The 13,490-nt window shown below is 44.0% G+C and overlaps 1 protein-coding gene across 1 annotated transcript in view; it reads left to right on the top strand.

Moving 5' to 3' along the window:
* The window catches only part of PRRC2B (proline rich coiled-coil 2B), a 327,590-nt gene that overhangs the window by 208,693 nt on the left and 105,407 nt on the right, over positions 1-13,490 (top strand). Inside the window, exon 24 of the mRNA XM_082264226.1 lies at positions 9,111-9,303. Coding sequence (XP_082120352.1) covers positions 9,111-9,303 — 193 coding nt within the window. The remainder of the gene's footprint in view (positions 1-9,110; positions 9,304-13,490) is intronic.

The following is a 13,490-nucleotide window of genomic DNA, read 5'->3' as shown; positions in this document are numbered from 1 at the left end:
CACAAAAGTTTATACAATAGATGTCCTGGCATCTGCGGATGCTGCTTTTGGCTGCTTTGTTTTGCAGGCCGCTGTTTGAGAGTATTAGTCCTCTTTGAGGGTGTATGTTTGTTTTTTTTCAGGTGAGCTCCAGTTGTTCCTGGTTAAGCTCCATGTTACCGGATTGGCTAGGTTAAACCTTTTGGGAATTTTTTTTCTGCTGTGTTTTTCCCACCCCTCTTGTTTGACACTGCTTTGGGACGTCCCAATGGTCAAGAAGATTCTGGAGCTGTGTCCGTCAATGAACGAAAGAGAAAATTGTATTTTTGTCTTACCGTAAAATCCCTTTCTCTGATGTTCATTGATGGACATAGCACCCACCCCTCTATTGAGTTGGGTTATTTTTTGTTCTGGCACTGCTTGCAACTAAGAGTGCCTATGGCAGGAAGTGGGATATACCCCCTGGGACTGCCCCATAGGCATGGAAAAGATTTTTCCTGCCTAGTTTCCTACTCCTGGAGGGGGCAGCATTATCCAATGGTCAAGAAGATTCTGGAGCTGTATCCGTCAATGAACATCAGAGAAAAGGATTTTATGGTAAGACAAAATTCTAATTTTTTTTTACTTTCTGCTATAAAACATTCCCAATAAATAAATCTAAAAAAATCAAATTTTTTCATCATTTTAGGCCAATGTGTATTCTGTTACATGTTTTTGGTTAGTAAAAATCCCAGTAAGTGTATATTGATTGGTTTGCGCAAAAGTTATCGTGTCTACAAACTAGGGTAAAGATATGGCATTTTTATTTTTATTTTTTTTTTACAAGTAATGGTGGCAATCAGCAATTTTTAGCGCGACTGCGACATTGCGGCGGACAGATCGGACACCTAACTGATATTTTTGACACTTTTGGGGGGACCAGTGACATTACTACAGTAATCAGTGCTAAAAATATGCACTGTTACTGTACTAATGACACTGGCAGGGAAGGGGTTAATGTGAAGTGGTGGGATTTTCTGCGCTAATCAAGAAAAACTAGTGAATAAAATTACAATAGTGAGCTGCTGCACAAAGGAAACATAGAAGTACCAACGTGATATAGAATCAAAAAATGCGCTGCGCTGCAAAAAATCTCCCAAATAAATGGGAAAGTGTTAATATAACAATAACGTTTAGATGATAAATGACATATGTGCATATGATACAAAATCTAATAAAGTAAGAACAAACTGTGCACGAAATAAAATATGAAAAAGGGGTGTTTTAAATCCCAATGAAGTCCATAGCAATAGAACATAAAAATGGTGTTTCAAGAAAAACTACAAAAAGGTCCCAGAGGTTGAGTCCAGATGACACTTTATAAAGATAGTGGAGACACCGACGTGCAGATCACCAGATATAAAACAAATGGCTGCTTACCAGAGCAAGTTGGTCTCTCAACCTAATGAGTCGACCAATTGAGCTTAAATGTAATGCCAGGGATAGTCACCGGATGTCTCCTTACAGATCCAGACACGGCATCTACCTTGTATATCCAAGCAATGGAACTTATTTGTAATACCACAATAAGCCACTGGGTGTCTCTTTATGGGCTCACACACGATATCCACATCACGATATTAAAAGAAAGGAATATATACAGGGACATAGCGTAACTCCATTTGAGAAAATTTATTCGAATAAAAGCAAATAGTACACTCACGTTTTTAGTAGAACATCAAGGCATGTAGTAAAAAAACCCAGCTAAGAGCGAGCAAACATCTCTTGCGGTTTGGAGATCCTTGGTAGCCGGCTGTTGGGGGCGTGGTTGCGTCACGACTGACTCACCCGACCGGTTTCGTCACACATATGACGTCAAATCGGAGGAACACAGGATCCCTGTGTTCATCATTGACAGAGCAGCGGTCTGCCGTGTTTACAACAGCAGACCGGCGTTCTGTCTCCACGAGAGTGATCGCGGGAGCCCAGCGGACATCGTGGCCACTGGACTCGCTGATTGGCTCCCCCTCTAGCCAATCAGGCTGTGCGCGCTCACGTTAGTGCCGACCTGCGACTGTAAAACTACGGCGGCTGGTCGGCAAGTGGGTTAAACCGCTGGGTTTTTTTTGGGCATACCTTATCTTTCCAAGCTTAATTTTTCCGAAGGTTAAGGTTAGGTATGCTAAGACTTTAAGCGTTACCCTAAAAAAAAAAACACATGAATAACATCACAGTGCTTGTGTGGTGTAATTGGGACCCCTGTATCATATAAAAAAACCTGGCTGCTCTTACCATTTTCTGCTCTTCCCTCTGTAAACTGACCACAGTTAATCATGGCTGCTGAGCCCTGACACCGTGGTCAGTTTACATGCCTCTGTAATCCGCAGCTCTCCTGTTGCTCTTCTGTCCTCTTCTCCCGTCGACCTCTGCCCTTCCCGCCTGCTTTTCAGCTCTGTGTGTGAGCCGCCCCTCCCCTCTCCTTGTAGCACCGTTCCGAGCAGTGCAAACATTACTGCTCATAATCACTGCCTGCCCCACTACTAGTATAGCCTGTAGTATATAGTGCATGCCGTTTTTTAAAAATTCAGCTTCTAAATACTTTATTTATTCTCCCCGATCAGCGGTCACGTTACCGCCGGTCGCTCTCTTCCTCCGATGTATACCCTACAGAGTGAGGTCGTGTGGCCGCCCGGCAGATGCCAAAGGGAGCTCCCCGCCCCTCCCTCTGTAGTGTATACATCTGAGGGAGAGAGCGATGGGCAGTCACGTGACTGCTGATCAGGGAGAATAAATATATTATATAATTTAAAAAAAAATGGCATGCAGTATATACTACAGGTTATACTAGCAGAGGAGCTGGCAGTGATTGTGTGCACTGCCTTAACAACCCCTTTAAGCTTGACCATAGATGGGTCAGCAGGTTGAACAAGAAAACTATCCCAGCTACCATATCCACACATTCTAGGTGGATTGGGAAATCCTCCCCACCTTGTCTTTGTATTCTGACAGCAGGGGGACTTCACCACCATCAGAATACACAGATCAAAGCTGCAGTCTGTAGCCTGCAGAGTTAATCAAGAGGAAATTTTCCAGCAGGGTGGTTGTACAGAAGTAAATTTTTATTTTTTTGTTTATTGGACAATAATATGCCTTTGAATATGACTTATAGGGGGTCTCTCTTATCTCTGGGAGTAACCCAATAAACGTTTCCATTTCGTTGACCACCTTATCTCTGTTCTGTTTTTTTTTTTTTTTTTCCCTGTTAGATAGTTTGTAGTTCCGCCGATATTCATTATGGTGAATGATCGGTTGTCTTCAACATTGCTATTGTATCCCATCATTTCTTCAAGTTACAGCTTCTCATTGGTGGTATCTGTGTGCCCTAGTCTGGAACACTAGGTTGATCCTTGGTGCCCCTACCTTCATCTTGGCAATATTCCATTTCTCTTTCATTGACGGACACAACTTCTCAACTTCTTGACTACATGGGTTATACTGCCCCCTACAGGAGTAGGACACTAGGCAGGAAAGAACTTGACTTATGCCTATGGGGTAGTTCCAGGGGTATACTCCCACTCTCTGCTATAGGTTTTGTTACAAGTGTCAGAAGAGAATAAAAAAACAACTCCATAGAGGGATGGGTGCTATGTCTGTCAATGAACATGGGAGAAATGGATTTTACGGTAAGTCAAAAATCCCATTTTCTTAGTTTTTCCTGCTTAGTCTGGAGTAAGGACCTAGTTCTTTGCTGGGATCTTTTCTTTTTAGATGGATTTATTTTTCCTCTTTTTATTTTGTTTCTGTGAGATCTACAATCAACTGCCGGACTGGGCGACAGACTTGATAATCTAGATCCAGAGGGTCCCCCCAGTCTGGCCAGTGAGTGCGTGCAGACTGCAGCTCCACGCTAGGTCGGCAGAAACATAGCCCCACTGGACGGGGGCTGGCCTGCGAGTTAAACGTCTCGCGAGGGCACATACGAACTGGCTTCGGCCTGAGTCTAAGCGTTTCCTCCTGGCCGACAGGACCCACATTACGATAGAGCAGTGGTCTGTCTGGAGCGGTGCCCACCTTTTTCCTGGTGTGGTAAGTAGCTGTACCCCCTCTACCCCTGGAGGGTTTTGGGGTGGACATAGCCTTTTAGGTCGACCAGGGGAGTTGAGCTGGTGGGGAGGGGGGGAGCGCGCCACCAACAAACCTACAATCTAACCTTGGCAGAGGGATGGGCCTGGTTGGGGCGCCTGCCAGGGCCCCCTTTCCTGTTGGGATTGGTTTCGAGCTTCTGTGGCCCCTTGGAGCTGTGTGGTGCCACCATTTTCTTGTAGACTTTATGCTATAGATCAGTAGCTATGTTTGTGTAGTCTCGGCAGCCAATTTCTTGTGGTTTCCCATTAAATATAGCGGGGGCCATGTTTTTGGAGCCAAATGGGCGGTAATTCGGCGGAGGGAGCCCCTCCTCCGCCGCTAGTGCTGATCCCTGGATATTCCTCTTCCTCTACCATTACCGCCTGGTGTGCAGTTAGATCGGTACTGTGAGTACCTGACCGGTGGTGGTGAGTCTGTGGGGTTCTCTCTCCCTCTCTGCTGTTGCAGCGGTAGTGCTCTGTGCTGGGCCTCGTGGTGACGCCTACACAGTGTTCTACACTTTCTTGTGTGGATTCCCCTCTCCATTCATGGAGTCCCTGGAGCATATTTCACCTCTTGATCCACTCTCAAACTGACTGCACAGACAGCGGTCTTGGAGTCCTTGGTGTCCAAGGTAGATTTGGTCCTAGGCAAACAGGCTAGAAAAAAGCGTCCCCCGCCTTCACTTGCTTCCTCTCTCTCATCAGATCCAGAATCTGATTCGGCCACTCCGGATGAGAGTTACCCTTTGGGGTCTGCGTCCACACACCCTGCATGCTCAGATAGTGAGGATAATTCCTTTGCTCCTCTACGCATGAAAAGGCGCTAGTGGATGCGCTTGTATCAGTACGCGGAAACCTTAAAGATGGATGAAACGACTAACGTAGCTTCGGAGGCGCGGGTCACCTTTGGCACCCACAGGTCCTCCAAAGCGGCAAAGGTGTTTCTATTTCATGACTTCTTTGACAATATTGTCACAAAACAGTTCTAGACTCTGTCTCAGCGGTGGTTCTGTATCGCATTATCTGACTGAAATGCTGGTCTGCGGACTAGACTTCTAAGAAGGCTTTATCCGATCTTCCATTTGTAGGGGATCGCCTGTTTTGAGCTTCCTTGGATGACATCATCAAAGGCCTCACAGGGGGAAAGAGTACTGTTCTTCCTCGGGCTTCCAAGGGTAAGGAGTCCTGTCGCAGACGGGGGTCTTGCTTTTCGGCTCACCAGAGGCCTTTTCATCCCTCAGGGTCTCAAAAAGGGATCTAAGCCCTTCAGAGGTTCTAAGAGGACCTGTTCCTGCAAACCACGAGCGGGTTCTGCCAGACCTGTGGACAAGGCTTCCTCTGCTTGAAGGAGCCCCCTCAGTATATGTATAGGAACTCTTTGATTAAGATTATCAATCTAACTGTGTTGATTTGTATTTCTACTCATTTTTGTCATTCGATATAGAAGTTCCTTTTTTCTCATACCATTCCTTACAGATTCATTTCCCCCTTTTCTGCACGTGGCCCTTTTTTCTTGGGACCTTTGTGTGTTGCATATTTGGGTTCTGTCCGTCTTGTCCCTCCATGAAACGGTGGTCACAGTAGTGGTCTATCAACAGGGTGTTGTGCCTCGCCCCTCTACCTCTTTTCATCTTTGGTTTTATATCTTACACGGCTAATTCTTTACAATAAGGTCTTTGAAGCAAGGGTATGTAATATTTCATGACAAACTTTATTATATGTTAGATGTATATACATTGATATAGACTCTAACAATACTGAAAAATATATAACTTGTCTTTTTAGCATACCAGTGTACCAAAATGTATACCATATAGCTCCACAACAAATACCCCTGATGAAAGGTGTGTCTCACCTGAAACGTGTTGTTTCAAGTGGCTCTATGGCAACAAAGTTCTTTAATTTGTTTAAGTATTTTGTATCAAGCCGTGATGCAAGCTTTTATGTGTGGTGTTGTATCTGTTGTACATTCACTTTTTGTGACCCTAATGTTTGTTTTACCTAATATGACTGAATAAATATATATTTTTTTTACTATTTGTGGATGTTTTCTTGTCCACATAGTCCCACCCACCCTAGGGGGTTTTGTTTTACATTTGTTATGATCGGGAGGATGGCCACCAACATCCTGATTATTGAATAGCATGGACCTGTTTTGTCTCTGGATCATTGGACATGTCATCTCCAGGGATGTATGGATTCAATCGGACAATGCCATGTCCGTGGCCTATGTCAATCATCAAGGGGGCATTAGAAGTGTCCTGGCAGCACGGGAAGCAGCCGGCATTCTAAGGTGGGCAGAACAGTTTGTTCCAGCCCTCTCTGCTGTGTACATTCCAGGGGTGGAAAATTGGCAGGCAGACTACCTCAGTCGACAGGGGTTGGACCAGGGGGAATGGTCACTTCATCTGGATCCCAAAATGCATCTGTTGGCCTCTTGCCTCAACAGGAAAGTGCAGAGGTTTGTGGCACGGTCCTGGAATCCTCTAGCCGACGACACGGACGCATTAGTGGCTCCTTGGAGTCGGTATCGTCTGATTTGCGCTTTTCCTCCCCTCAAGCTTCTGCTGAGACTCCTGCGCAGGATTGAGGCAGAAGGGATTCCTGTCATCCTAATGGCTCCAGACTGGACTTGGTACGCCGATCTGGTATGGCTGGTCATCGATGCTCCTTGGAGACTTCCTCTAAGGGAAGATCTGTTGTCGCAAGGGCCAATCTTCCATCCTGCTTTACAGTCGCTGGCTTTGATGGCTTGGCTGTTGAAAGCCAGGTGCTGAAGGATAGAGGGTTGTCCGACTTAGTGATTCCGACGCTGTTAAAAGCTTCAAAATCTACTTCTAGGAAGATTTACCATCGTACTTGGAAGACGTACATTGCGTGGTGTGAATTCCTCAGGGTTCGCCCTCGCTCCTTTTCGGTGACTCAGATCTTGGTCTTCCTCCAACGAGGGGTTGAGCAGCGCCTGGCCTTGAGTACTATCAAGGGCCAGGTTTCGGCTTTGGTGGTTTTCTCTCAACGTCTATTGGACACACACTCCTTGGTGTGTACCTTTCTCCAGGGAGTGAGACACTTGGTTCCTCACGTGCGGTCTCCATTGCCGCCATGGGACCTCAATTTGGTGTTGTCAGTTCTAAAGAGACCTCTCTTTGAAAATATTTGGGAGGTTTCCCTGCTTACATTATCCCGGAAGTTGGCCTTTTTGGTGACTGTTACTTCTGTGCTGTGTTGCAGCTGGCGGCGCTGTCTTATCGTTCGTCTTACCTGGTGGTTCACAGGGATAAGGTGGTTCTTCTTCCACATCTGTCGTTTCTTCCAATGGTTGTCTCTGATTTTCGTTTGAATGAAGACATCGTGTTGCCCTCCCTGTGTCCCAGGCCTAATCATCCTAAGGAAATTGCCTTACATTCCTGGATGTGGTTGAGCAATAAGGGTGTACCTGGCAGCTACGAAGTCTTTTTTAGAAAGTCAGACTCCCTATTTGTCCTCACGGATGGACCTCCCAAAGAGTTGGCTGCTGCGACCAAATCCTGGTGGATCAGGCAGACGGTGATTCAGGCCTTTTCAATTAAGGGTCAGGTTCCTCCTTTCCCTTTTAAGATGCACTCTACTCGAGAGCTTAGTGCCTCCTGGGCCTTCCGTCAGGCGTCAAGGATGCAGGGTTGCAAGGAGGCTACCTGGTTGTCTGTGCACACTTTCACAACGTTTTATGAATGGATGGTGGATGTGTTGGCATCTGCAGATGCTTCCTTCAGCCGCAAGGTCTTGCAGGCTGCTGTTTAGAGGACTTGGTCCTCTTTGAGGGGGTTTCAATTTTTTTCAGGTGAGCTCCAGTTTTTATGATTGAGCTCCATCTTACCTGGTTGGCTATGTTTTTAGCCTTGGGAAGTATTTTTTTCTTGCTGTTCCCACCCCTGATGTTTGACACTGCTTTCGGACGCCCCACGTAGTCAAGAAGAGGAGGATCTGTGCCTGTCAATGAACAAAAGAGAAAATGGGATTTTTGACTTACTGTAAAATCCATTTATCTGATGTTCATTGACTGACACAGCACCCACCACTCTATAGAGTTTGGGTTTTTTCTTCTGACACTGCTTGTAACAAAACTGAGTACCTATAGCAGAGTAGGAGTATACTCCCTGGGACTGCCCCATAGGCGTAGTCAAGTTCTTTCCTGCCTTGTGTCCTACTCCTGTAGGGAAGATGAGGAGCTGTGTGTCAATGAACATCAGAGAAATGGATTTTACGGTAAGTCAAAAAAATTTTACTTGGCCCTTCTTCCTTAAACTTTTGTTTGGCTACTGAACACTTCACGTGCCTTGCTAGTTTGATCTCCACATCTGTCAAGAGACCTCTGTGGCAATTGCTTATCCCTCACCTGGTCTGATTTAGAACTTCCGAAATCAAGAATTATTACATTTGGTTTCTGTAAAATCATTTTTTCGAGGTCTATTATAGAAGGTGGGATTATACAGTGGCTGACTTAACATTTTTTGTTTGGGGTCCCACTCCCAACCTCCTGAAATTGGCAGTATAAACCAAATGTCTAGGAATTTCTACATTCCCATATCCTTCATTGGACTTTAAGAAGAAGATTTTACAGAAAATACAAAAATTGTCTCAAATTTATATCAACAGTAAGTGATATTAGTCTGTGCTTTTACAGGGAACTTAATATGGAAAGGGAGTGGTCAAGGTCAGTGCTGCTGCCACAAAAAAATGTTGATTGTAAGGAGGTGATTTTTTTCTTTTCATTTTAAAGCCAGAAACACATTTATTGCATGTATCCAGTGCCCAGGCAAAGGAGTTGGAAAAACCCTCCAGCTTCCTTAAAGTGGAACTAAAGACTAGAATAGTCGCCTATCCTCCAACAGTCCGAAGTTTGCAAGGTCTCGTGCCTATATCTTCTCCTTGGCTTCTTTCGGTTACTGGCCTTTGGCTGTTATAATTGGTGGGTGTGGGATGATGTCCCTTTCGTTCATGCACAGGAATAGTTTATTAACTTTGCTTTATTTTTTTTTGTTCCAGATGGAGTCTGCCCGTAAGGCTTGGGAGAACTCTCCCAGTTTGCCAGAACAGAGTTCCCCAGCAGCCCCTGGCTCAGGGATACAGCCACCCTCTAGTGGGAGCACCTCCACTGGTGTCAACTACAGCTCCTTCGGAGGAGTGTCTATGACTCCCATGCCTGTTGCATCAGTGGCCCCTTCAGCTTCTCTTCCAGGTAATTTAAACCTATCTTATTTATTAATAAAAATATACATATATATATGCATGATAATTCAGTTGATGTGATTTGGACTTTTGTTCATTTCATTCCCTCTTTTTGCATGCTGAACTTATTCTGTGATCACCATATATAGTTTTCTATCACTCATTTTGATTATTGTATCGTATTTATATATATATATATATATATATATATATATATATATATATATATATATATATATATATGTCATGTATTCATGCTCATGATATATTAGCGCTGCTAGTGTCACTGCATTCTACATCTTATTAAATCGGTAACACCCAGTTTACATATTTGTTATTTTATAGCAGCAGCTGTTTTGGCTTTCATTGCCATATACTTATATTATATATTTTTTTAAATATTTATAGCGCTGGGTGAGTGGGGAGTTTTATATAGATATACATTTTTTCCTACTCCTAAACTTTATACATATATACTGCTCAAAAAAATAAAGGAACACTTTGAAAACACTTCCGATCTCAACGGGAAAAGATATCATGCTGGACATCTATACTGATATGGACTAGGTAAAGTTTTAGTAACAAAAGGATGTCACATAGTTAACGGAAATGAAAATTATCACCCTACATAGGGCTGAATTCAAAGACACCCCTAAAAATCAAAGTGAACACATCTATACTGATATGAACTGGGTAATGTGTTAACAAAAGAATGCCACATTGTTTGATGGAAATTAAAATTATCACCCTACATAGGGCTGAATTCAAAGACACTCTGAAAATCAAAGTGAACAAATGATGGTGCAGGCTAGTCCATTTTGCTGAAATTTCATTTTTTCTGACTGTTTCACTAGTTTTTGCATTTGGCTATGGTCTCTGTCACTACTGGTAGCATGAGGCGTTTCCTAGACCCTGTAGAGGTTGCTCAGACAGTCCAACTCCTCCAGGATGGCACATCAATACGTGCGATTGCCAGAAGGTGTTCTGTGTCTCCCAGCGCAGTCTCAAGAGCATGAATGAGATTCCAGGAGACAGACAGTTACTCTGGGAGAGCTGGACAGGGCCATAGAAGGTCCTTAACTTTTCAGCAGGACCGGTATCTGCTCCTTTGTTCAAACAGGAACAGAATGAGCACTGCCAGAGCCCTACAAAATTACCTCCAGCAGGCCAATGGTGTGAATGTCTGACCAAATAATCAGGAACCAGACTTCATGAGGGTAGCCCGAGGTCTCGACATCCTCTAGTGGGCCCTGTGCTCACTGCTTGGTACTGTGGAGCTCAATTGGCATTTGCCATTGAATACCAAAATTGGCAGGTCTGCCACTGGTGCCCTGTGCTTTTCACAGATGAGAGCAGGTTCACCCTGAGCACATGTGACAGATGTGAAATGGTCTGGAGAAGCCATGGAAAGCGTTATGCTGCCTGTAACATCGTTCAGCATGACCGGTTTGGTGGTGGGTCAGTGATGGCCTGGGGAGGCATATCCATGGAGGAACGCATAGACCTCTGCAGAAATTTTAGTAAAATAGACTAGCCTGCTGCATAATTTTTTCAGTTTGATTTTAGTGGTGTCTTTGAATTTAGCACTTTGTAGGGTCATAATTTTCATTTCCATTTGAGCAGTGTTAAACCGCTCGATTGTCATTACAAGGAGCAGAAGGGGATGTCCCCTCCCGCCGCCTTCTGTGGATCGCCCAAGTCTCTCGTCCCACGCGGAGACCCGAGCAAAACCGACCGGCACATCCGCCGCCTGGCCGAAGACCCGAACAAAGCCACATTCGGCTCTGAACGGGTCTCTGGTCTCATGACGTCACTTCCAGGTACTGGAGCCCTAAAGGCGCCAGATTTTTTAAAAAAGGACAGCACTCAAAACAGCCAAACTTGGCGTTTTTAATGCTTTTAAGTGCAGAGGAGGGGTTTAGGGTCTTTTAGACGCCCCAGATCTTTCCATAAAAAGTACCTGTCACTGCCTATTACTGTCACAGGAGATGTTTACATTCCTTGTGACAGCAATAAAATTGATAATGTAAAAGTAAAAACTTTACATGTGCAGAATATCTGCACCTAATATCAGCTATCAGCCTGGAGGGTGGCCAGAAAATCGTGACTTGTCTTATTTTTGTTTTCTCTTATATGCATACTAGTTGCCTACAGAACCATGGGGGAATGGGGAGAGCCTTTGTGTTACTCTGCTATACAACCATTGTTCTTGCTATTATTCTCTTGTATAATACTTGTACTTCAAATTTTATGCATGTCCCTTTAAACCTATGGTTTTGCTTTACTGGAAATGTTGATATAACATGTTTTGTCTTAAATAAAGATTATAAAAAAAAGAAAGGGAAGAGTACCAGTGGGTGGGGAAGTGAGATTTCATGGAAACCCCGAACCCAAAAAATCACTTTGCCTAAAATGAGGATGATTCTCTTTACAGCAGGAGCTCCAATACTGATTTCTTGGTGTTAAAGCGGAAGTACAGCCTAATACCTTAAATTCTTCCTGCAATCTATGTCAGCGGAGTTCAGCCTTCTGTGTCTTCTTGCAGTAATCAGTGCTGTCACTTAATACCACTTCCTGCTGAGTCCAAGAGCAGCAAGTGGGTGTGGTTACTGAAAGCTAGTGACATCACTTCCAGGGAGGGACACTGTTTGTGTAGCCAGTGGGCATATACAGAATAGAAGGGGCTGATCATAGGTTCCCGCCCAGTGTTCTCTCATCAGTAAGGATGCATTATACATCCTAAAATGAGAAAATGAAGAAATAATTCACACAGGACACAGTCTACAATGATCATAGTACAGACAACCACTAAGTCTACGTTTTCACTAGTGCGGCTAATCAATGGCACCATTCCAATCTATGCGACTTTGAAAATCGGTGACCTTGAAAAGGTACCCTCACTGCTTTAATGCGACTTTGATCCATAGAGAGTACTTGGATAAGTTGCATCAAAGTCGCACTTAAAATCGCAATAGTGGAAACATAGGCTAAAGCTCAGTTTCCACTAGTGTGACTTGTCATGTGACTTTGGACACAGTCGCTTGACAAGTCACAGCGTTCCCATCTATGTGACTTTGAAAATAAGCGACTTTGAAAAGGTACCTGCATTACCTTGATGCGACTTTGATCCAGAGAGAGTAGTTAGGTAAGTAGCCTCAAAGTCGCACATTAAATTGCAATAGTGGAAACGTAGACTAAAGCTCAATTTCCACCAGTGCGACTTTTCATGTGACTTTGGACAGTCGCATGACAAGTCACAGCCCATTGATTTCAATACCACCTGTTCCCATCTATGCAACTAGTTAGAAGGTACCTGTACTACTTTGATGCAACTTTTGATGCGTCTTTGATCCAGAGTGTAAAGTTGGATCGAAGCTGCACTGTCGCACACTAGTCTAGTGGCTACGTTTCTACTAGTGCGCCTCTTAAGTTGTGCGATTTAGAGTGTGACTTTGAGTGCAGCTTTGATCTAACTTTACATTCTCTGGCTCAAAGTAGTGCAGGCACCTTTTCAAAGTCGCTGATTTTCAAAGTGGCATAGTTTGGAACGGGTGCCATTGAAATCAGTGGGCTGTGACTTGTCATGTGACTTTGTGTCCAAAGTCACATGACAAGTCCCACTAGTGGAAACAAGAGCCTAAAATTCATTACTCACATGTAATGAGCAATAGAAATTGATCTGTATCCTTCTAAACTTTCAAAAATGTTCCTTTGTACCTTATTTCTTTCATATATTGCGCCGGTCATGTGACCCCTCTCTCTCTCTTTCTCGCTCTCTCTCTCTCTCTCTCAAGATGGGAGGAGATCTTGTAAAGCATAGGGGTGATGGGGGTGGGGCTGGGCAGGTCTAGACTTGTCTGTCTAAGAAAGACCGGCAACCTTTTCAGGAAGTGAAAGACAGATTAGCAAATTCAGATAAAGGGAGATAACGTTGTCATTGAAGGACAGGAAGAAGCTGTTTTTCTAGTTTAGATAAGACTTTCTAAGCTACACAAGCCGCTAGCTAGAAAATGAATAATATCAAAGATAAAGATATTTAACACACTATAATAGGAAATTTTTCATTTTTGATTGGAGTTTCCCTTTAAATGTTGTGTGGAATGGTTTGGTTTCATGTTGGGTGATCTGCCACTGTCCTAGAATACCATGCTATGGTGTAGATCATTGAAACTCTGGTAAGGACTGAAGCCTTTACCC

The sequence above is a fragment of the Pelophylax lessonae genome, assembly GCF_965119305.1.
Source record: "Pelophylax lessonae genome assembly, chromosome: 7".
In the NCBI taxonomy this organism is placed as follows: domain Eukaryota; kingdom Metazoa; phylum Chordata; class Amphibia; order Anura; family Ranidae; genus Pelophylax; species Pelophylax lessonae.
Note: the sequence above shows the minus strand (reverse complement) of the source record. Positions and strands in the feature narration are given on the sequence as shown.